This window comes from Bos indicus x Bos taurus, chromosome 11, assembly GCF_003369695.1.
Source record: "Bos indicus x Bos taurus breed Angus x Brahman F1 hybrid chromosome 11, Bos_hybrid_MaternalHap_v2.0, whole genome shotgun sequence".
In the NCBI taxonomy this organism is placed as follows: Eukaryota; Metazoa; Chordata; class Mammalia; order Artiodactyla; family Bovidae; genus Bos; species Bos indicus x Bos taurus.
In genome coordinates, this window is record NC_040086.1 from 98,055,021 (window position 1) to 98,079,265 (window position 24,245).

Sequence of the window (24,245 nt, forward strand, 5' to 3'; positions counted from 1 at the left end):
TATTATCCTCGGGGGGAAAACGTGCGACGGAGAAGGACGTAGGGTCCGGTGCTGAACCCCAAACGTGGCGAGGCTTACTTGGAGACCTCTCTTGGAGGTGAGGTGAAATGAGGAGGATTTTATATCCATGGGTGTAGGTGACAAAGGGGTTGCCTAGGTTTTCTCATGCTCAGCGAGAGACTTTTCCTGTCCGTGCTATTTTTCCCGCCCAAAAGGCCCTCCCCACTCAGCGCAGTAGGGCTCGAGTCCTTTTGACTTCTCCGGCGCGCCGTCGCCAGAGAAGTTTGAGAGCGCGGTGTGGGGGTGGAGTCGGCCTTGCCCCGCTCATTCCCCCACCCCCACCCCCAGGACGTCTGACGGTCCCCGCTGCCATGGCGACGCTGCTGCGCGGGGTCCTGCGCCCGCTCTGCGCCTTCCGGGGCGGTCCCGGCCCTCCTGCAGGCAAGCGGCAGGGGCGCGGGAAGGAGGGCCGGGGACTTGCCCCGCTCCGCTCTTTTGACCGCGCGGCTGTTTTCTTGCCCCGCAGGTGTTCCCTTCAGAGCCGTGAGCCATGGCACCGGCCTGCTCTACCCCGAACACATCCCCACCTCCGTGCTGCAGAAGGTGCTGCTGGCCGCCGGCTCTGCCGGGATGGCGCTGTACGATCCCTATCGCCACGGTAAGGCAGCCTGCGCTGCAGGCGCTTTACTGGGGCAACTAGGGATCCGGAGTGATGCTGAAGCTCCAATGCTTTGGCCACCTGATGCGAAGAGCCAACTCATTGGAAAAGACCCCGATGCTGGGAAAGATTGAAGGCAGGAGGAGAAGCGGGGCACAGAGGATGAGATCGTTGGATGGCATCACCGACTCAATGGACATGAGTTTGAGCAAACTGCAGGAGATAGTGAAGGACAGGGAAGGCTGGCCTGTTGCAGTCCATGAGGTCGCTAAGAGTCGGACAGGACTGAGTGACTGAACAACAGCGGGGGTCCGGGGCCCGGTGTGCCTTTGCCTTGAAAGCCAGGCCATTGTCAGCCATTGTCAAAGCCTCCGCGTTTGCTTGGTTAACTGTAGATTAGACTAGGCCAGGGTACCCAAACCTGGCTGCAAGTTATAATCATCCGAAACATTCATAAAAATGTAGATGCCAGGGTCCCACCCTAAATTTACACAATTGGAATCTGCCAGGAGTGGGTAGGGGAGGATAGAAGGAAAGTGGGATCTGAGCTTCTGCCTTTTTAAACTGCTTCCTGGGAGATTCTGTTACCCAGACACACAGAACCTCTGGACTAGATAATTTATGAGCACCCATCAAATGATAACATCCTGTTAGCATTTGGGATCATGCATGGCACATAATAAATGCTCGATAAATGTTTGCTGGATGTTTTAATGGGACACTTTGGGATCCTACAGTGTTTTTCTCATGCCCTCTAGGATTCTTAGACCTGAAAGCACTGTTATTCTTTCCAGTAAAAATGATAGTGCTGACTGCTCACTGAGTCCTTATTTTACTTGCTCACTGTGTTAAGTGTTCTATATGTGCAACCTTCTTGACTTTTAACATTAACCGTAAGAGAAAGGTATTACGTGCACTTCACATATTAGGACCCTGAAGATTGGAAACATGAAGCAGTTTTCACACAGTCACCTACATTGTGATCAAAATGGGGCTTGAACCGAGCACTGTCTGATACCAGAGTCTATCCATCCACAGAGACGTGACATTCTGTCCTGATGATGGATGTGAAAGTGATTTATTAACTCTTTGGAACATGGTGCTAGCCAGAGCCACCTCACCCCGTTAGACTGATAACAGTAATAACTGTAGCCGTACTGAGCTTTACTGGGTGTCAGGTGATTCACTGTTTAACTTGAATCTTCATAACTAAGAGCTAGATACTCTTATCATATATGAAATTAAGGTTTAGACCAGGTCAGATAATTTACCTAAGATCATAGCCTCCATTTGTCCCCATTTTTTTTCCTTTCAGACATGGTTGCAGTTCTGGGAGAGACCACAGGACGCCGTACCCTGAAGGTCCTCAGGGACCAGATGAAGAGGGATCCAGAGGGTGCCCAGATCCTGCAGTAGGTCCCAGCTCTGCCTGGGGGATTGAGGGCATTCTTTGGGGATTCTGATTTCTCTGGAATCACATGGTGTTCCTCTAGGGAACTCTTCTTGATACCATGGCCATGGATGGTTGCACAGGCTGGGCACTGCCCAACTCCATGGATGTCATTCACATAGACAACTCTGATGACCTCTGGACAGTGCAGTATGGTGGCCTCAGCCCTGTTCCAACAACAGGGCTCTTGTGCGTTCACTAATGTCCCGTAGCATATGCTGCCTGTAACCCGCACCCCTGCAGTGCCCTGTGTGAATACCCAGATCACGTCTGAGGCCTATTTACCTAAGGCAGGAACCACAGCCTTAGCTTGTGGTAGTCTCTTCAGTCCCTGCCACTGGCCTGGCCAGTAGTAGAGGCTGCATTAGGACTTGACCCCGTTGCTGCCCTCTGCCCCTTCACCTCTCACACCCTTAATCTAGCTGGACCTTTCACCTGCCTTTGCTGCTGCCTTCCCAGTATCTGAGTCCTGCCTTCTGCTTCACAGGGAGCGTCCCCGGATCTCGCTGTCCACCCTCGACATGGGCAAGCTCCGGAGTCTGCCCGAGGGCTCCTTTGGCCGCGCGTATCTCCATTTCCTGGATGTGAATGTGAGTCTCCAGCTTCTGTGCGTTTGGCAGTCACCAGGGAGGGCAGATGAATGGCACATGAGTAATGTCCTGAGGAACGAGGGGCCTGTGCTTCCACCATGGGCAGCACTGCCTTGCAGTCTCTCGTGCCAAGGCATTGGCATTTTCTGTGGTACAGGCACGTGGGCCAGGAACATCGCTCCAAGCAATTACACTGCCCTGCACTTACTAACCTCTACTGAGTGCCCCATGGCGGGTTCACATGTGATCTCACTGAATTCCACCCGAACAACTCTGCCAAGATGAGGAAACTAAGGCTCAGAGAGGTTAAGCAACTTGCTGATTTCACAGGCCAGTATTAACGGAGGCAATATTCAAATCAGGATTATGCTTTTAACTATCACATCGTGTCCCCTGTTGTAGAGACAGTGTGCCCCTTGGGTGTGACAAGTTGTGACACTCTCCAACCCCAGCCAGAGAGGACACGGACTAGGGCGTCAGGACCCCCAACTACTGAGGAACTCATTCATTTCTTCAGAATCAGTCATGCGCCATCCACTGATCCAAGTGTGGCAACTTAGACAAGGTCTTGCCCTCATGGAACTAATATTCTAGTGGGGGACGGGTAGACTATAAAGCAGTAAAAGAAGAAAACTTTAATATGAAAATTCAGGCAAAATATTTATTTAGTACTTAAAACATACCAGATGGGACTTTTCCCGTGGTCCAGTGGCTGCCTTACAGTGGCTGCCTTCTAGTTCAGTGCCCGGTTAGGGAACTAAGATCCTGCATGCCTCAGTGCAGCCAAAAGAAGAAAAATCACACCAGTGTCCTCAGCAGCTGGGACACAGTGAATCAAACCAGGAAAGCACCTGTCCTTTGGGGCTTCTGTTCTCGTAGGTGCTGCTGTGAGGACGCCAGTCAACCCGATAGAGGGCAAAGGTGGGGTCGGGGTGGCTGGTGGCCCCTTCCCACAGGGTGGTCATAGGAGTCCCTGCCGAAACACCGTGTACCTCAGACTAGGAAGTGAAAGAAAGTGAAGTTGCTCAGCCGTGTCTGACTCTTTACGACCCCATGGACTGTAGCCCACCAGGCTCCTCTGTCCATGGGATTCTCCGGGCAAGAATGCTGGAGTGGGGTGCCATTTCCTTCTCCAGGGGATCTCCCCGACCCAGGGATCGAACCCAGGTCTCCCACATTGCAAGTGGACACTTTAACCTCTGAGCCACCAGGGAAGCACTCAGGCTAGGACTTGAACCCAGCCAAAACCCACAGTTGTGAAGCTCAGGTTCTTGATGTCTCATCACAGACAATTGAGAGGCAAAGTGGTAAGAAGTGGATTTATTCAGAGAGAAACTCACTTCACAGAGTGTGAGCCACCGCAGAAGGCGAGAGTGGTGGCCTCTAAATGTGGCAGACTTCGTTCTTTCATGGACTGGGTAATTTCATAGGCTAATGAATGGGAGGATTATTGCAACCATTTTGGGGAAGGGGTGGAGATTTCCAGGAGGCTGAGGAGGAGTCAGTTCTGAGGAGAACTGGGGAAGAGCATTCTGAGCGGAGGAGCTGGCGAGTGCCAGGCTATGTGTGTTTAGGAGAAGGAAAACTGATCCACGTGGCCAGTATAGCTTCACAGGAATGAGTTGTGGGGAGGCCCCCAGTGAGCTGGGAGGTCGGCCTAGCTCAGCCAGGCCCTGCACACCACAGGAAGTATTACCCTGAAACTGGGTTACCCCCAAAGCCATTTCTTGGTGGGTGTTGAGCCTGAAGATACAACCAAACCAAAGATCAGGAGAAGGAAGGATTTGTTACTTGCAGTGTGTATCGGAGAAGGCAATGGCAACCCACTCCAGTATTCTTGCCTAGAGAATCCCTTGGACAGGGACTTCCCTGGTGGTCCAGTGGCCAAGACTCTGCGCTCCCAACGCAGGGGGCCTGGGTTCGATCCCTGGACAAGGAGCTAGATCCCACATGCAGCAACTAAGACCCAGTGCAGCCAAATTAAAATAAATAAATGATTAAAAAAAAAAAGAATCCCTTGGACAGAGGAGCTGGTGGGCTGCTGTCCATGGGGTCACACAGAATCGGACACGACTGAAGCGACTCAGCATGCATGCATGCATGCATGCATGGAGAAGACCAGGGATCTTTCCCAAAACATTGTCTGTTAACAGCAAAACTGGGGAAACTTTAAGCTAACAGTATATTCATATTCATGAAGGGGCTTGTTGTAGTTCAGAATTCCATAGACAGAGGAGCCTGGTGGGTTACAGCCCAGTTCAGTTCAGTCGCTCAGTTGTGTCCGACTCTTTGCGACTCCATGGACTGCAGCACGCCAGGCTTCCCTGTCCATCACCAACTCCTAGAGCTTGCTTAAACTCATGTTTACTGAGTTGGTGATGCCATCCAACCATCTCCTCCTCTGTCATCCCTTTCTCCTCCTGCCTTCAATCATTCCCAGCACCAGGGTCTTTTCTAATGAGTCAGCTCCTTGCACCAGGTGGCCAAAGGATTGGAGCTTCAGCTTCAGCATCAGTCCTTCCAATGAATATTTAGGACAGATTTCTTTGAGGATTGACTGGTTTGATCTCCTTGCAGTCTAAGGGACTCTCAAGAGTCTTCTCCAACACCACGGTTCAAAATCATAAATTCTTCGGCGCTCAGCTTTCTTTATGGTTCAACTCGCACATGCATAATCACTGGAAGAACCATAGCTTTGACTAGATGGACCTTTGTTGGCAAAGTAATGTCTCTGCTTTTAAGTATGCTGTCTAGGTTTATCATAGCTTTTCTTCCAAGGAGTAACCATCTTTTAATTTCATGGCTGCAGTCACCATCTGCAGTGATTTTGGAGCCCAAGAAAATAAAAGTCTCACTTTTTCCATTGTTTCCCCATCTATTTGCCTTGAGGTGATGGGACCAGATGCCATGATCTTCATTTTCTGAATGTCGAATTTTAAGCCAGCTTTTTCACTCTCCTCTTTCACCTTCACCAAGAGGCTCTTTAGTTCCTCTTCACTTTCTGCCATAATGGTGATATCATCTGCATATCTGAGGTTATTGATATTTCTCCTGGCAATCTTGATTCCAGCTTCTGCTTCATCCAGCCTGGCATTTCGCATGATGTACTCTGCGTAAACTCTTGCAAACTCTGGGAGTTGGTGATGGACAGGGAAGACTGGCATGCTGCAGTCCTTGGGGTCACAGAGTCGAACATGAATGAGCAACTGAACTGAACTCTGCATATCAGTTAAATAAGCAGGGTGACAATATACAGCCTTGACATACTCCTTTCCCAATTTTGTTGTTCCATGTCTAGTTCTAACTGTTCTTTCTTGATCTGCATATAGAGGTCAAGAGGCAGGTAAGCTGGTCTGGTATTCCTATCTCTTGAAGAATTTTCGTTTGTTGTAATCTACACAGTCAAAGGCTTTAGCACAGTCAATGAAGCAGAAGTAGATATTTTTCTGGAATTCTTTTGCTTTTTCTGTGATCCAACCGATGTTGCCAATTTGATCTCTGGTTCCTCTGCTTTTTCTAAATCCAGCTTGAACATCTGGAAGTTTTCAGTTCACGTACTGTTGAAGCCTAGCTTGGAGAATTTTGAGCATTACTTTGCTAGCGTGTGAAATGAGTGCAATTGTGCAGTAGTTTGAACATCCTTTGGCATTGCCTTTCTTTGGGGTTGGAATGAAAACTGACCTTTTCTAGTCCTGTGGCCACTGCTGAGTTTTCCAAATTTGCTGGCATATTGAGTGCAGCACTTTCACAGCATCATCTTTCAGGATTTGAAATAGCTCAGCTGGAATTCCATCACCTCCACTAGCTTTGTTCATAGTGATGCTTCCTAAGGCCCACTTGACTTCGCATTCTAGGAGTCTGGCTCTAGGTGAGTGATCACACCATTGTAGTTATCTGGGTCATTAAGATTTTTTTGTATAATTCTGTGTATTCTTGCCACCTCTTCTTGATATCTTCTACTTCTTTTAGTTCCATACTGTTTCTGTCCTTTATCGAGCCCATCTTTGCATGAAATGTTCCCTTGGTATCTCTAATTTTCTTGACGAGATCTCTTTAGTCTTTCCCATTCTATTGTTTCCTCTATTTCTTTGCATTGATCACTGAGGAAGTGATTCTCTCTCCTTGTTATTTTTTGGAACTCTGCATTCAAGTGGTGGAACTCTGCATTCAAGTGTGTATATCTCTCCTTTTCCCCTTTGACTGTCACTTCTCTTTTCTCAGTTATTTGTAAGGCCTCCTCAGACAATCATTTTGCCTTTTTGCATTTCTTTTCCTTGGGGATTGTTTTGATCACTGCCCCCTGTACAGTGTCACGAACCTGTGTCCATAGTTCTTCAGGCACTCTATCAGATCTTGAGCAGAGAATTCAGCATAGAATTGGGGCAAAGGTCAACAGGGTCCAAGTCTTAGTTGATTGATATCAGGAGAGTCAGAGAAGGTCAACATCATCATATCTTAGGTTTTAACTAGTCTGGGATCTTAGCATGTAGATACCAGCCTCCACCTGGGTGGAGGCCTTAGTTCCTATAGAACATGTAAAGATACATATCAGATTGTTAATGTATATTCTTTGAGGCAGAACTGGGACTCTTTTCTCATTGAACTGTTATCTCCTGATGGCTCAGACAGTAAGGAGTCTGCCTACAGTGCAGGAAAGCCAGATTCAATCCCTGGGTTGGGAAGATCCCCTGGAGAAGAAATGGCAACCTACTCCAGTATTCTTGCCTGGAGAATCCCATGGACAGAGGAGCCTCAGATCAGATCAGTCTCTCAGTCGTGTCTGACTCTTTGCAACCCCATGAATCGCAGCACGCCAGGCCTCCCTGTCCATCACCAACTCCCAGAGTTCACTGAGACTCACGTCCATCGAGTCAGGGATGCCATCCAGCCATCTCATACTCTGTGTCCCCTCTCATCCTCTGTTGTCCCCTTCTCCTCTTGCTCCCAATCCCTCCCAGCATCAGAGTCTTTTCCAATGAGTCAACTCTTCGAATGAGGTGGCCAAAGTACTGGAGTTTCAGCTTTAGCATCATTCCTTCCAAAGAAATCCCAGGGCTGATCTCCTTCAGAATGGACTGGTTGGATCTCCTTGCAGTCCAAGGGACTCTCAAGAGTCTTCTCCAACACCACAGTTCAAAAGCATCAATCCTTCGGCGCTCAGCTTTCTTCACAGTCCAACTCTCACATCCATACATGACCACAGGAAAAACCATAGCCTTGACTAGATGAACCTTTGTTAGCAAAGTAATGTCTCTGCTTTTTAATATGCTGTCTAGGTTGGTCATAACTTTTCTTCCAAAGAGTAAGTGTCTTAATTTCATGGCTGCAGTCACCATCTGCAGTGATTTTGGAACCCCAAAAAATAAACTCTGTCACTGTTTCCACTATTTCCCCATCTATTTCCCATGAAGTGATGGGACCAGATGCCATGATCTTCATTTTCTGAATGTTGAGCTTTAAGCCAACTTTTTCACTCTCCTCTTTCACTTTCATCAAGAGGCTTTTTAGTTCCTCTTCACTTTCTACCATAAGGGTGGTGTCATCTGTATATCTGAGGTTATTGATATTTCTCCCGGCAATCTTGATTCCAGCTTGTGTTTCTTCCAGTCCAGCGTTTCTCATGATGTACTCTGCATAGAAGTTAAATAAGCAGGGTGACAATATACAGCCTTGACATACTCCTTTTCCTATTTGGAACCAGTCTGTTGTTCCATGTCCAGTTCTAACTGTTGCTTCCTGACCTGCATACAAATTTCTCAAGAGGCAGATCAGGTGGTCTGGTATTCCCATCTTTTTCAGAATTTTCCACAGTTTATTGTGATCCACAGTCAAAAGCTTTGGCATAGTCAATAAAGCAGAAATAGATGTTTTTCTGGAACTCTCTTGCTTTTTCCATGATCCAGCGGATGTTGGCAATTTGATCTCTGGTTCCTCTGCCTTTTCTAAAACCAGCTTGAACATCAGGAAGTTCACGGTTCACATATTGCTGAAGCCTGGCTTGCAGAATTTTGAGCATTACTTTACTAGCGTGTGAGATCAGTGCAACTGTGCGGTAGTTTGAGCATTCTTTGGCATTGTCTTTCTTTGGGATTGGAATGAAAACTCACCTTTTCCAGTCCTGTGGCCACTGCTGAGTTTTCCAAATTTGCTGGTATATTGAGTGCAGCACTTTCACAGCATCATCTTTCAGGATTTGGAATAGCTCAACTGGAATTCTATCACCTCCACTGGCTTTGTTTGTAGTGATGCTTTCTAAGGCCCACTTGACTTCACATTCCAGGATGTCTGGCTCTAGGTGAGTGATCACACCATCGTGATTGTCTTGGTCGTGAAGATCTCTTTTGTACAGTTCTTCTGTGTATTCTTGCCATCTCTTCTTAATATCTTCTGCTTCTGTTAGGTCCATACCATTTCTGTCCTTTATCAAGCCCATCTTTGCATGAAATGTTCCTTTGGTATCTCTGATTTTCTTGAAGAGATCTCTAGTCTTTCCCATTCTGTTGTTTTCCTCTATTTCTTTGCATTAATTGCTGAAGAAGGCTTTCTTATCTCTTCTTGCTATTCTTTGGAACTCTGCATTCAGATGTTTATATCTTTCCTTTTCTTATTTGCTTTTCGCTTCTCTTCTTTTCACAGCTATTTGTAAGGCCTCCCCAGCCTAGGGAGCTACAGTCCGTGGGGTCAAAAGGGTCAGACATGACTGAGCAACTAACACTTTCACTTCTCTTTCATTGTTTCTTGACTGCTTTTCCTCTGTTCCTGCATCCCTTTATTCCTTTAAGATCATTAATTACTGAGACATTTTGAAGGGTAAGCATTGTGTCCAGGCTTAGATCCCAAGTTGACTTAGGCCAAAATGGCTTCTCTAGTGAGAAGTATGTCATGCCTAGTTCTCTTTAAGTCAAGAATGTCATGCCTGGTTCTCTTTCTCCATGGGCCCCTTACCCTATCTGCTTAGAGACAAAGTCTGTATTTTGTAATAGAAGCAATAGGAAGCCATTGAAGTTTCGAGCCAGGTAGTAACATGATCTGCTTTATAAAAGGACCTTAGGATACAGCAGGGCAGAGTCCCCGTTCCTACCCTTCCCTGCCCCCAGCACATCCACTTCCCATCACAGTACCTCTGTCAGGTCGCCATCCAGTCCAGCTGCAGGAGCCAACCAGGCTGGAGGAGGTGAAAGAGTGAGCAAAGATTGCTCTCGAGCTGGGTTTCTCAACCTTGCCACTGTTGACTTTGGGGCTGGAGAATTGTTTGTTGTAGGGCAGCGCTGTGCATTGTAGGAAACATCCCTGGCCTCTACGTGCTAGATTCCAGTAGCACTGGCCCCACTAAGTTGTGACAACCTTAAATGGCTCCAGACACTGCAGCTATCCCCGGGTAGATGGTTGAGAAGTCTGCTTTAGATTTTGTCCCTGAGAAAATAATCATCTTCCTATCCTCTGCTGTACTGCTCCCTGTTGCCCACGCCCCATATTATACCATCGCCCAGAAATTTCACCAAGATGCAAGTTTATTTCATCAGTGGGAACTCCACCAGGGTGACCTGCTCCAGGTACCACCTAGAAAAGGATATTCTCCTTCTGAAGTCCCCCAGAGCCTTTTGTCCTGTTGTTGTAGAGGGGATGGGACTGCCAAGGCCTCCCTGGGCAGCTTGCTCAGCCACAGCCTTAAGTAGCAGCCCTGGAGATTGTGACACTTCTAGAGTATAGACACCTGGCAGCCCACAAAATGTAAGGGAACACCTTTGTCTCAGTGGAGGTTTAGATCAAAGGTCAAGGTCAGGCCACCTTCCCTGAGACTGACTGCTAGCCTTTCTTTCCATCTTTAAAGCTCTGGGCAAATCACTTGACCTCTGAGCCTCAGACTCTTTTATCTGAGGTGAGGAAACCTCATGTTTAACTTCCAGGGCACTTATATGGCTGATTAATAATGGCTGTTAAGGCTTTAGAATCCAGCAGGCTGTGTTCGGAATCCTGACTCAGCCACTTGATTAGCTGTGTGATCTCTGACAAAGTTACTTTATCTCTCCTTTTTTTCTTATCTGTATCTGAGGCTGATAGCAATATCTCCTCCCAGGTGGCCTCAGGACGTGGCATGACGGTATGTACAGAGGACTTCATACAGTGCTGAAACATAGTAGGTGTCAGCCGTCACTGACCAGCTTCAGCTTCACACAGCAGACAGAACTCTATAGAAGAAATTAGAACCAGGGACCCAATGAAGTCACAAACACAGACCGTGGCATTGGGCTAGTAGCCCCCAAAATAAAGACACCAAATCCCTTGACCTCTGGACAGGCTGAGCTCATGCTCTGAAACTAGGAAGACCTACTCTGCATGGTGCAGCTGAGAACTCGGAGAGGCAGTGGGCGGAAACAGAAGGACAGCTGGTATCCCTGCCTGGGGTCAGAAAGTGCCTGGGGCTGGCCTTTTACTCCTGCATTTACAGGAGGTTGATTCCCAGGCCTTGGAGACAGAACAAGAGAGCCCTGTCCTGGGCTGATGACCAGCTGCTGCAGCACTGTTTACGGAGATAGCATGCACACTATAAAGGGAATTTAGAATCTGCTGCCATCAGATAAACAAAATAGAAACAGGTAGAATTACTTTTAATAACATATCTTGTTTTCGTGTGCTAAAATACCATTTCTGTATGTAATCGATACTATAAAATTATGAGATTTCACATTATTCTTGTCATGCCGAGTCTTGGAGCTCCAGTGTGTATTTCACACATGCAGCGCATCTCAGTTGGCACTTGTCACCTTAAGCCTTGGTGGCTGCCATGATTGGCTGCTGTACCCGACAGTGCTGGTGTGAACGAGAGACATTAACGATCACGTGCACCGAACAGCACGACACAGTCATGTCAGACGCCACAAAAAAGGACCAGGCGCTCTAAGAGACCATAACGTGGACCTGATCTGTCTGAAGGTCAGGGGTAGCCTCCTGCAGAAGGGACACTTAAGCCAGGTTGTAAAGGACAGGTAGGAATTGTCAAGGTGAAAGAGCACCCTAGGCTGGGAGCAGCTCATCTGAAGAAGTGGGGGCCTTGGGTGCTTCTTTGCTTCCCCCCTTCATTTTATTTCCAGTTGTGGTTCAAAAAAAACACCACCACCATAAGATTTACTACCTTAATCATCTCTCAATGGGCAGTTCAGTAGTGTGTTAAGTATAGTCACACTGTTGTGAAACCAATCACCGGAGCTTTTTCATCTTGTAAAAACTGAAACTCTGTATATCAGTAAACACCTCCTGCTTCCCTCTCCCCACCAGGGGTTTCTGAGATCCAGCAGGGGCTGTACATCCTGTGTGAGTTGAGGTAGACCAAGGGGGCGCCCCCTATATTCCCTGCCTGCAGACTCCCCTGTCAGCAGCTGCAGACAGACCTCAACTCCGGAGATAGTTCTGGTGGGGTGTGAATTTGGTGGCGTGGTTGAGAGTCGAGGAGAGGCTGGAAAATTGGACCCCGGGAACCACGAGGAAGGGGTCTAGGGAGGGCTCATGGTTGTCAGGGGGCTTCCCCAGTGGCTCAGAATGTAAAGAATCTGCCTGCAATGCAGGAGACCCGGGTTCGATCCCTAGGTCTGAAAGATTCCCCTGGAGAAGGAAATGGCAACCCACTCCAGTATTCTTGGCCTGGAAAATCCCATGGATGAAGAAGCCTGGCAGGCTACAGGCCATGGGGTCGTAAAGAGTTGGACACGACTGAGCAATTTCACTTTCATGATCATCAGAGGGTCTCCCCAGACACCCGCGCACCCACCCGCTTCGTGGACGATGAGGAGCTAGCATACGTGATCCAGCGGTACCGGGAGATCCATGACATGCTCCACACCCTGCTGGGCATGCCCACCAACATCCTGGGTGAGTGCTGGCCAACTGGCAGCCCCTGGATGCTTCCAGAGTGGGGGTGGGGCGGAGCATACCCAGTGAGGGGCCTGGGTGGGGCCGGGCCCTCCATTCAGCCTGTCTCCCGGTCTATCCACAAGGCCAGGTCAGGGCACACCTGTTTCAGCTGCTCACCAGTTAGCTGACCTGGTGCCTCATTTTTCACTTTACCCAAACATCATGGTGTATCTGGGCCACACATCCCCATCCTCTGCCCCAGTGCCTCTGACAGCTCCTACACTGACGTGGCAGTGTCCAGACACCTGGGCTCCCCACGCTCTGAAACCCTCAGCTATTCCCGGAGGCCTGGACTCCTCAGCCTGGCTTTTGGAGTCCCGCACCCTGACCCCAAGCTTCCTTTCCAGCCCTTGCCTCCTCCTGCTCTTTCTTGTACCCTCTTCCCCCTACCCCAAGCCAAGTGCCCCAAGGACCAGCACAGGCCGGGACTGGGCACTGCTGACCCCCTCGGTAGAGATCGGAGTGGAGCAGACGCCTCACCATGTCCTGAGCATCACTGGCCTCTCCTCCCCCGGCCCGTCCTCACTTCTCACTCACTTCCCCACCCTGCCTGCCAGGGGAGATCGTGGTGAAATGGTTTGAGGCTGTCCAGACCGGCCTGCCCATGTGTGTCCTGAGTGCACTCTTTGGACCGATCCGACTCAGCGCCCAGTAAGTTCTCAAGTGCTGAGGGGTCGGGGGAAGGTGCAGGGCTCCAGGAAATGGGAAGAGCCCACAGCCTTTCTGAGCAGCCCCAGTGGATCTCAGGAAGCCAGGATGGGAGGGCTGGGGCAGAGTGTGAACGTGGCCCGGTGCAGGGGCTCCAGGATGAGGCTTCGTGAAGCTTGGACGCTTCATAGAACTTGAGGGTTTCTCGGGCCAGGCCCCAGTTATCAAGTGAGAACAGCCGGGTCAGGAAACCTGGGGCCAGGGGTGGGGGGCGGTGCGTGGGGGGTGTGGGTTCCTGGGGATGCAGTCTGGCATTAGTTTCTGAAGGTGGGGGAGCCCTCGATTTAAAGCTGGGCTTTGGTGTGTTCAAAATGTGTGGCTTTGAGCACAGGGCTTTTACCTCACTGAGCTTCTGCTTCCTCATCTGAAAAGTGGGGCTGGGAACTGCCTCCTCTTGTCTGTGCGGATTAACTGAGGACACGCCCGTCGGCTCAGGGCAGGTGGCGTGCCCCGCGCTCAGGACCCCGGGTGCTCTGTCTTCTCTCTCCTCTGCGGCCCCACAGGAGCCTACAATTGCTGATCTCGGAGCTGATCCCATGGGCAGTTGAGAATGGCCGCAGAGCCCCGTGTGTCCTCAACGTGTACTACGAGCGGCGCTGGGAACAGCCTCTGCAGGCTCTGCGGCAGGAGCTGGGCATCACGGAGCCACCCCTGCGTGTGGAGGGCCTGGTGTAGACCCTGAGCGCCTGAGGCCCCGCCCCACCCCCCGCTTCCTCCGGGGGTGGAGCACATCTGTGCCAGCACCCAGGTTCCTCTGTGAACTCTGACCCTTGGACGTCACTCATCATAATTTATCAGAGGGAGCAGCCAGTGGAGCTCCTGGGGAGCCAGAAGTGAACCTCGAGTGCTCAGGGATTGCTCAAGTCCACAACCCAGGTGCCTGACCCCTCCCTGCCTGCCAGCGTTCTCTGGGTGCCAGCCTGGGGGAGTCTTCACAGGGGGAAGGGCTACCCTTTATTCCCAAGGCCTGAGGAAGAGGGAGGCAGAGGGGGAGGCGGGTCTCTGCTGTCTGAATAAAGGCTCCCATCAGGTCCCATGTCTGCTTCTACCGTCTCTTCCTGGTGCTGCCCATGACCCTGGCAGGCTTGGACCTTTGAGCACTGAGGGCAGACACTCCCTCCAGCCAGAGCTTCTGCTGCTTTTCCCTGCTCCTCTGGGATTCAAATTCCCCACTCCTCCTCCACCTTCTAGCAGAGGGACTTAGGGCCAATCCCTTCCGCTCTGTGGACCTGTTGCATCATCAGTAGAAGGGATTGAAGTGGCCCTCACCTCCCAGGGCTGCTCTGGGGGTTCATGAGGTGATGCCCAGAGAAGGGGCCCAAGCAGGAGCTGTTCTTGCTGTGTTCGCAGTGGGAGGAGGCAGCTGTGAGACTGCAGGCTCCGTTTGGAGTAGCAGCCAGGCATTTTCCTCGAGTCAGAGCCAAGAAGTGTGGACAGGCATGGTGAAGAGCATTGTCAAAAGGGTAGGCGGCCCTGTCTTGGGATTTACAGCCAGAAGGACTCCCAGAGTCTTTAGAAGTTTTGGAGGCCAGCTCCTCATTGTGTGGGTAGGGCGATGGCAGGCCCAGATGTAAGCAAGGAGGTGTCCGGAGAAAGCAGAACACAGGCCACACAGCCTGGCTGGTTCCGTGCCGCAGCCTCCCTGTGGATAAGAAGGACTGCGGTTTACGGCCGTACCTCAGTGCGTTACCACATCGACACCTCCAGCAACGCAAGGACAGAGGCGGTACCATCACCTGTATTTCGAGGCAGTAGGAGTGGAGATAGGGCTGGAGTCAGGGACTGTCCGGAGACCTGGCTGGCACAGCCACCCCAGTGCCTCAGCCTTCCTCACACCCATCATGTACCCAGTCCAGCGCTCCCAGAGGTGGAGGGAGGGTTTGGGAGGCTGGAGGCCTACATTGAAACCATGGCCTTTTCAAGAGGGAAGCCTTGTCCTGAGCGCTTTGAATATCCACAGAGGAGCAGGTCGGGGCGAGCTCCCTGTACCTCATCCATCTTCGCAGTACAGGCCACCTTTCCAGACCTGCCAGCTGCTTCCCCGGGCCCCGAGCACCTCCACCCTGAGGTCTGGAAAAGTTGATGGTTGTGGGGGAAGGGCAGACCCTCAGATGGTCTCTGCCCAGCTAGCGAGCTCACCTGCTCCGGCCACTTGGTGCCTGGTGACCCCGGGCCTTCACGACCCTCAAGAGATTGGGCCCCCAGGCACCAGGGTGAGCTGGCGAGGGGGCCTGGTCTCCAGCTCACGGTGGGAAGAAAATGACAGTGGAATAGCTGCAACATCCTAAGCTCTTCCCGCAGCCCTGGAGACCCGGAATCTTCCCTCCTTCGTCCAAATAAACCACGGTGGTGGTCTTCCTACCTTTGAGAACACCACGTCCTAGGTCGTAACGTGGTCAGCTCCTTGTCATTCACACCAGTACTCAAACGTCACCTCCAAGGGGGCTTCCCAGACCACCCTGTCTGAAACCGTCTCTTCGCCCTCATGCCCTCTCATCAAGGATTTTCTTTATGGTGCTCACCACACCCGGGGATGACCTCGTTTGTTAGAGCTGGGTGCTCCCAGAGAGCAGTGACCTTTCTCTTCACTGTTGGGAACCACTGCCTGCCTGGCAGTTGGGGCTTGCTGCTTCATGGTTGGAGTAATGGTGCTGAGCACCCTGCCGGCAAGATCTCATTCAGTCCCCACAACAACCGCATTTTGCAGTGAGGGTCTCAGGTCTGGGGAGTACCCTAAGGTCACACACAACAGACTTTCCATGATTATGAGTGTTTTATTTTTCTGAGAGATTTGAAGATTTTCTAAGAGGTTCATTTGTATGTTTTTATTAGTAACCAATGTGAAAAATGTTCTCAGTTGCCTAAAATGTAAAATAATGGAAATTTCTTAGAAGTATAATCAGTGTTATCTTTTTGAGCAGCAGTTTGGCAGTAACTATCAAAATTTTGAGTGTGTAAAGCTTTTGAAATGATATAACTTGCCAATGGGATTTTACCTCTTGTTCAGTTGCTAAGTTGTGTCCAGCACTTTGGGACCCCATGGACTGCAGCACACCAGGCTTCCCTGTCCTTCACTGTAGCCAGGAGTTTGCTCAAATTCCTGTCTATTGAGTCAGTGATGCTATCTAACTGTTTCATCCTCCACTTCCCCCTTCTCCTTTTGCCATTAGTCTTTCCCAGCATCAGGGTCTTTTTCTAATGAGTTGGCTCTTTGCATCAGGTGGCCAAAGTATTGGAGCTTCAGCTTTAGCACCAGTCCTTCCAATGAATATTCAGGGTTGATTTCCCTTAGGATTGACCGGTTTGATCTCCTTTCTGTCCAAGGGACTCTCAACAGTCTTTGCCAGCACCATAATTCAAAAGCATCCGCTCTTCGGCGCTCAGCCTTCTTTATGGTCCAACTCTCACATCCATACATGACTACTGGAAAAACCATAGTTTTGACTATAAGGACTTCTGTTGGCAGAGTGATATCTTTGCTTTTTAATATGCTGTCTAGGTTTGTCACAGACAAACCTTTCCTTCCAAGGAGCAAGTGTCTTTTAATTTCATGGCTCTAGTCACTGTCCACAGTGGTTTGTGAGTCCCAGAAAATAACATCTCATTGCTTCCACTTTTCCCCCAACTGTTTGCTAAGAAGTGATGGGACCAGATGCCATGATCCTAGTTTTTTGAATGTTGAGTTTTAAGCCAGCTTTTTTCACTCTTCTCTTTGACCCTCATCAACAGGCTCTAGTTCCTCTTCGTTTTCTGCCATAAGGATGGTGTTATCTGCATATCTGAGGTTGTTTGTATTTCTTCCAGCAATCTTGATTCCAGCTTCTGATTCATCCAGCCCAGCATTTTGAATGATGTACTCTGCATATAAGTTAAATAAACAGGAGGACAATATACAGCCTTGTTAGTAAATGAAGCAGAAGTATACGTTTTACTGTTCTCAAATTTGAAGCTTCCCAGGTGGCTCAGTGGTAAAGAATCCACTTGCCAATGCAGGAGACTTAAGAAACCCAGGTTTGCTCCCTGGCTTGGGAAGATCTCCTAGAGGAAGAAATGGCAACCCACTCCACTATTCTTGCCTGGAAAATCCCATGGACATAGGAGCCTGGCAGGCTACAGAGCTGGACGCGACTGAGCACTAGGGTCACACAGCTGGGGTGTGATGGAGCCTGTCCTGGGATGCGCAGGCCCTGCGTCCTCTCCCAATAGCCAAGGGGGAAGCTCCCTTTCCCTCCATCTGTGTTTGGGGGGCACAGGCTCTTAAGACAGATCTGGCCCTGTCACCAACCAGCCCTGCACCCTTGTAGTAATCACATCACCCTTCGAGCCTCTGTTTATCTCATCTGTAAAATGGGGAGAATACAGACTTATCCCACAACAGGACCATCGTGCAAGGGTAATGCTTTAGCATAGAGTAAGAATTTAGCATGTGGAAGCTGTTATTTCCCATGAAGGCTCTTCGATGCCTCCTCTAAAGTCACTGTGTCCACAGTCCAGCCACAGGTATTTTGCACACACTCCGAGTAGAAGGACTTAACACAGCTACAAGGTCCTAATGCCAATACAGCTGAACATCTATGGGGTAAGCACCTCTGCTGTGCAGATGCCAAACTACTCCAGTCCCCAGTTCAGTTCAGTTCAGTCGCTGAGTCATGTCCGACTCTTTGTGACCCCATGAATCGTAGCACTCCAGGCCTCCATGGCCATCACCAACTCCCAGAGTTCACTGAAACTCATGTCCATCAAGTCGGTGATACCATGCAGCCACCTCATCCTCTGTTGTCCCCTTCTCCTCCTGCCCCCAATCACTTGAGCATCAGAGTCTTTTCCAACGAGTGAACTCTTCCGATGAGGTGGCCAAAGTATTGGAGTTTCAGCTTTAGCATCATTCCTTCCAAAGAACACCCAGGGCTGATCTCCTTCAGAATGGACTGGTTGGATCTCCTTGCAGTCCAAGGGACTCTGAAGGGTCTTCTCCAACACCACAGTTCAAAAGCATCAATTCTTTGGCGCTCAGCCTTCTTCACAGTCCAACTCTCACATCCATACATGACCACAGGAAAAACCATAGCCTTGACTAGACGGACCTTTGTTGGCAAAGTAATGTCTCTGCTTTTGAATATGCTATGTAGGTTGGTCATAACTTTTCTTCCAAGGAGTAAGCGTCTTTTAATTTCATGGCTGCAGTCACCATCTGCAGTGATTTTGGAGCCCCAAAAAATAAAGTCTGACACTGTTTCCACTGTTTCCCCATCTATTTCCCATGAAGTGATGGGACCAGATGCCATGATCTTCATTTTCTGAATGTTGAGCTTTAAGACAACTTTTTCACTCTCCACTTTCATTTTCATCAAGAGGCTTTTTAGTTCCTCTTCACTTTCTGCCATAAGGGTGGTGTCATCTGCATATCTGAGGTTATTGATATTTCTCCCAGCAATCTTGATTCCAGCTTGTGCTTCTTCCAGCTCAGCGTTTCTCATGATATACTCTGCATATAAGTTAAATAAGCAGGGTGACAATATGCAGCCTTGACATACTCCTTTTCCTATTTGGAACCAGTCTGTTGTTCCATGTCCATTTCTAACTGTTGCTTCTGGACCTGCATACAAATTTCTCAAGAGGCAAATCAGGTGGTCTGGTATTCCCATCTCTTTCAGAATTTTCCACAGTTGATTGTGATCCACACAGTCAAAGGCTTTGGCATAGTCAATAAAGCAGAAATAGATGTTTTTCTGGAACTCACTTGCTTTTTCCATGATCCAGCGGATGTTGGCAATTTGATCTCTGGTTCCTCTGGCTTTTCTAAAACCAGCTTGAACATCAGGAAGTTCACGGTTCACGTATTGCTGAAGCGTGGCTTGGAGAATTTTGAGCATTACTTTACTAGCGTGTGAGATCAGTGCAATTGTGCGGTAGTTTGAGCATTCTTTGGCATTGCCTTTCTTTGGGATTGGAATGAAAACTCACCTTTTCCAGTCCTGTGGCCACTGCTGAGTTTTCCAAATTTGTTTCTACAATTTAAGTCTGAATTTGGCAATAAGGAGTTCGTGATTTGAGCCACAATCAGCTTCCGGTCTTGTTTTTGCTGACTGTATAGAGCTTCTCCATCTTTGGCTGCAAAGAATATAATCAATCTGATTTCAGTGTTGACCATCTGGTGATATCCATGTGTAGAGTCTTCTCTTGTGTTGTTGGAAGAGGGTGTTTGCTATGACCAGTGCGTTTTCTTGGTAAAAATCTATTACCCTTTGCCCTGCTTCATTCCGTATTCCAAGGCCAAATTTGCCTGTTACCCCAGGTGTTTCTTGACTTCCTACTTTTGCCTACCAGTCCCCTATAATGAAAAGGACATCTTTTGGGGGTGTTAGTTCTAAAAGGTCCTGTAGGTCTTCATAGAACCATTCAACTTCAGCTTCTTCAGCATTACTGGTTGGGGCATAAGCTTGGATTACCGTGATATTGAATGGTTTGCCTTGGAAACAAACAGAGATCATTCTGTCGTTTTTGAGATTGCATCCAAGTGAAAGAGGAGAGTGAAAAAGTTGGCTTAACGCTCAACATTCAGAAAACTAAGATCATGGCATCTGGTCCCATTACTTCATAGGAAATAGATGGAGAAACAGTGGAAACAGTGTCACACTTTATATTTTGGGGCTCCAAAATCACTGCAGATGGTGACTGCAGCCATGAAATTAAAAGACGCTTACTCCTTGGAAGAAAAGTTATGACCAACCTACACAGCATATTCAAAAGCAGAGACATTACTTTGCCAGCAAAGGTCTGTCTAGTCAAGGCTATGGTTTTTCCAGTAGTCATGTATGGATGTGAGAGTTGGACTGTGAAGAAAGCTGAGTGCCAAAGAATTGATGCTTTTGAACTGTGGTGTTGGAGAAGACTCTTGAGAGTCCCTTGGACTGAAAGGAGATCCAACCAGTTCATTCTAAAGGAGATCAGCCCTGGGTGTTCTTTGGAAGGAATGATGCTAAAGCTGAAACTCCAGTTCTTTGGCCACCTCATGTGAAGAGTTGACTCATTGGAAAAGACTCTGATGCTGGGAGGGATTGGGGGCAGGAGGAGAAGGGGACGACAGAGGATGAGATGGCTGGATGGCATCACCGACTCGTTGGACATGAGTTTGAGTGAAATCCGGGAGTTGGTGATGGACAGGGAGGCCTGGCGTGCTGCGATTCATGGGGTCACAAAGAGTCAGACACGACTGAGTGACTGAACTGAACTGAACTGCATTTCAGACTCTTCTGTTGACCATGATGGCTACTCCATTTCTTCTAAGGGATTCCTGCCCACAGTCGTAAATATAATGGTCATCTGAGTTAAATTCACCCATTCTAGTCCATTTTAGTTTGCTGATTCCTAGAATGTCGACATTCACTCTTGCCATCTCCTGTTTGACCACTTCCAATTTGCCTTGATTCACGGACCTGACATTCCAGGTTCCTATGCAATATTGCTCTTCACAGCATCGGACCTTGCTTCTATCACCAGTCACATCCACAAGCCAGTATTGTTTTTGCTTTGGCTCCATCCCTTCATTCTTTCTGGAGTTATTTCTCCACTGATCTGTAGTATATTGGGCACCTACTGACCCGAGGAGTTCCTCTCCCAGTGTCCTATCATTTTGCCTTTTCATACTCTTCATGGGGTTCTCAAGGCAAGAATACTGAAGTGGTTTGCCATTCCCTTCTCCAGTGGACGACATTCTGTCAGACCTCTCCACCATGACCCGCCCGTCTTGGGTGGCCCCACAGGGCATGGCTTAGTTTCATTGAGTTAGACAAGGCTGTGGTCCATGTGATCAGATTAACTAGTTTTCTGTGATTATGGTTTCAGTGTGTCTGCCCTCTGATGCCCTCTCGCAACACCTACCATCTTACCTGGGTTTCTCTTACCTTGGACGTGGGGTATCTCTTCACGGCTGCTCCAGCAATGTGCAGCCGCTGCTCCTTAGCTTGGACGAGGGGTATCTCCTCACGGCCACCCCTCCTGACCTTCAACATGGAATAGCTCCTCTTGGCCCTCCTGCGCCCGTGCACCCGCTGCTCCTTCGACATGGGGTTGCTCCTCTCGGCACCGCTCCTGACCTCGGACTCCAGCCCCCAGGGGAGGTTTAATTCCTTCACATGAGTTCTGATGTCCATCTCTGTTAAGTCTGGAGATTTAAGTGCTGATGTTAGTTCCCCAGCGCAGAGCAGATGGGGGGCCATGTCAGTGAAAAGGAGCCCGCTGTGAGATCAGCCTCAGTTCAGCAGGTCTTTCAAACCACAGCATCCAGCTTGCCCTTCTTAAGAACCCCCCAGAACTTCCCTGGTGGTCCATTGGTTAAGACTCTGTGCTCCAAATGCAGGGGACCTGGATTCGATTCCCAGTCAGGGAACGAGATCCCACATGCCACAACTAAAGATCCTGTGTGTCGCCACTAAGTCCTGGCACAGTCTAAATAGATAAATAAATATTAAAAAAATAAAAACCATGAGTGGCTCTTCACTGCCCCAGTATAACCACCTCAGCCTAGCACACCAGGGTTTTTCCAGTTACTTCTCCCACTACGTGGCCCTCTTCTCCTCATGTAGCCTGGTGTACAATCCCACTAGTCTTCAATCATGTCATCAAGGCCTTCTAAGTGTTTGCCAAATGCCAGCATTAGGTAGTTAGACTAGGAAAAAGGAGTCCAGAATGGCGGTGGCTAAAAGACAAGAAAGGGAAGAGCCCGCGAAAATTGAACTAAGGAAGGTCTGAGGACCAGGGTGAGGACCTCAAGTAGAATAAACAGCACTTCTGGCTCGCCAATTTACATAGGGCAGGACCAGGGAGAGGAAAAAACATATAAAAAGAGGAGCCAAAGGGCCGAGGGTCTCTCTCCAGCACACGCTCTCTCTCTCTTCTCTTTGGGTCTTTTGGGTCAGCATGCCCTCATGCCTCAAGGATATATTTTCATTTTCTAAATAAAACTGCGCTGTAACACTGTCCGAGAGCTGTGACGCGCCGAGGGCTTTAACGTCTGTCGCTTCAAGTTTTTGTTGTGACAAGACAGAACCGAGGAAATTACACTCCCCTAACACCAGGGCTCCCTAGTCACTGAGACAGCCACACCCCAGCCTCATGGAATTGAGCAGCGGTGGCAGCTGAGGGCCTTGGACATGCCAGGCCTGTTCTGAGAGTTTGGCATGCATCATCTCACAGGATTCACACTCAGCCCAAGGCAGGAAATAGGTAGAGACCGTGAGGACTCTAGTGCCATCCTACTGACAAGGACACACGGGAGGCTCCAGGGTGAGAGGCGACTTATCCACAACCTTATCCACACCCAGATCCACAGGTGTAAACATGATCACTGCCACATCAACCCCTGAGGTCCTATGCAAAGTGGGCGAGTGAGAATTTGGAGGAAGAGGTGGTGGTGGTGACCAACACCCCTGCTCTCCTCCACCCTGGACACATTGGTGAAGCCAGAGCCGTACCTGGCCTGAGCGGGGTGATGCCAGGGGACCTAGAGGAACAAGACAGTCTGCCCTAAAGTGGCTTATAGCCTAGCTGGACACACCGAGGTGGGTACGTGGAGATTATTTCTTCTCTGAATAGGTTGTCCCTCACCACGTGCGGAATAGCTGGTCCGGAGGGCAACTCAGGTGTGTCTGACCAGAAAGCAAAGAAGCTACATCACAGTAACGTGTGTGTGGTGGGTGTTGACTGAAGTGCAGTGAGCACATGGTGAGGGACAGCCTTGTCTCATGCCTACCTGCGCTGGGAGGCTGGTTCTTTACCACTAGTGCCCCTGGGCCAGGGCCTCCAATTCAGTCTCTGTGTCATTCATTCAAGAAGCATTTATTTGAGCTTCTGTTATTCACTAAGACCTGTGGATACAATTAGAGGTAATCTTCAGGTATAGGTTTTGTATGTGCTTTGTGGTCAACAAGCCTGTAAGTTACAATAATAAAAATGTCAACTGCTAATTCAGATGCCCCCCATGATGCTCCAAACCAACCCTCTGCAGTGAACACTATTAGCATGTCTTGATTTTTACATATAAGAAAAGGAAACTTTGAACGTTCAACTGAGAAGCTGACCCGGGTCTGCTGGATGCCAAAGCCTAGGGCCATAACCACTGCACCACACTGCCTCCCGAATGTCATACGCAAGGGGGGAGTGGTGCTTTTATATACCTTGGTCCCCCAAAAGGATGCACCCTATACTCTGAAAGAAATAGATCCAAGTACTTATCAGACCAAAATTTCATAAAAAAAAAAAAAAAAAAACCTTGGCTATGCTGGGTCTCAGTTACAGCATGCAGGATATTCCTTGCAACATGCAAGATCTTTTAGCATGCAGGTTTTAGTTCCCTGACAAGTAATCGAACTCAGGCCCTCTACATCAGGCGCTTGGAGTCTTAGCCACTAACCTACCAGGAAGTTCAGTTCAGTTCAGTCGCTCAGTCGTGTCCAACTCTTTGCGACCCCATGAATCGCAGCACGCCAGGCCTCCCTGTCCATCACCAACTCCCGGAGTCCACGCAGACTCACGTCCATCGCGTCAGTGATGCCATCCAGCATCTCATCCTCTGTCGTCCCCTTCTCCTCCTGCCTACAATCCCTCCCAGCATCAGAGTCTTTTCCAGTGAGTCAACTCTTCGCATGAGGTGGCCAAAGTACTGGAGTTTCAGCTTTAGCATCATTCCTTCCAAAGAAATTCCAGGGCTGATCTCCTTCAGAATGGACTGGTTGGATCTCCTTGCAGTCCAAGGGACTTTCAAGAGTCTTCTCCAACACCACAGTTCAAAAGCATCAATTCTTCAGCACTTAGCCTTCTTCACAGTCCAACTCTCACATCCATACATGACCACAGGAAAAACCATAGCCTTGACTAGGCGGACCTTTGTTGGCAAAGTAATGTCTCTGCTTTTTAATATGCTATCTAGGTT

General features: G+C 49.1%; 1 protein-coding gene and 1 long non-coding RNA gene across 7 annotated transcripts; one reads left to right on the forward strand and one right to left on the reverse strand.

Moving 5' to 3' along the window:
- Position 1: 1 nt before the first annotated feature.
- On the forward strand, positions 2–14,351 carry COQ4 (coenzyme Q4). Of its 6 annotated transcripts, XM_027556419.1 has the most exons (9): positions 2–97; positions 349–441; positions 527–658; positions 1,974–2,070; positions 2,596–2,698; positions 10,776–10,799; positions 12,436–12,565; positions 13,165–13,258; positions 13,819–14,351. In XM_027556419.1, exons 2-9 carry the CDS (start codon positions 372–374, stop codon positions 13,988–13,990), a joined length of 822 nt encoding a protein of 273 aa, XP_027412220.1. In that variant the 5' UTR covers positions 2–97; positions 349–371; the 3' UTR covers positions 13,991–14,351. The 6 variants fall into 6 exon arrangements, with proteins under 6 accessions (XP_027412220.1, XP_027412222.1, XP_027412224.1 ...); XM_027556421.1 differs by lacking the exon at positions 10,776–10,799 and having other exon boundaries at positions 4–97; XM_027556423.1 differs by lacking the exon at positions 349–441 and having other exon boundaries at positions 9–97.
- A 6,972-nt stretch (positions 14,352–21,323) lies between these two features.
- Positions 21,324–23,771, reverse strand: LOC113900802. The gene is made up of 3 exons (XR_003513252.1): positions 23,731–23,771; positions 23,067–23,181; positions 21,324–21,479 (listed from the first exon to the last, which is right to left on the reverse strand). It is a non-coding gene; the product is annotated as an uncharacterized LOC113900802 (long non-coding RNA).
- Between the last annotated feature and the right edge of the window lie 474 nt (positions 23,772–24,245).

Coding starts and splice junctions, on each gene's coding strand:
- COQ4 (XM_027556419.1), top strand. CDS start 372: ATGGCGACGCTGCTGCGCGGGGTCCTGCGCCCGCTCTGCGCCTTCCGG. Junction 2,699..10,775: donor TCCATTTCCTGGATGTGAAT/GTGAGTCTCCAG, acceptor ATCTCCTCCCAG/GTGGCCTCAGGACGTGGCAT. Junction 12,566..13,164: donor CATGCCCACCAACATCCTGG/GTGAGTGCTGGC, acceptor CCTGCCTGCCAG/GGGAGATCGTGGTGAAATGG.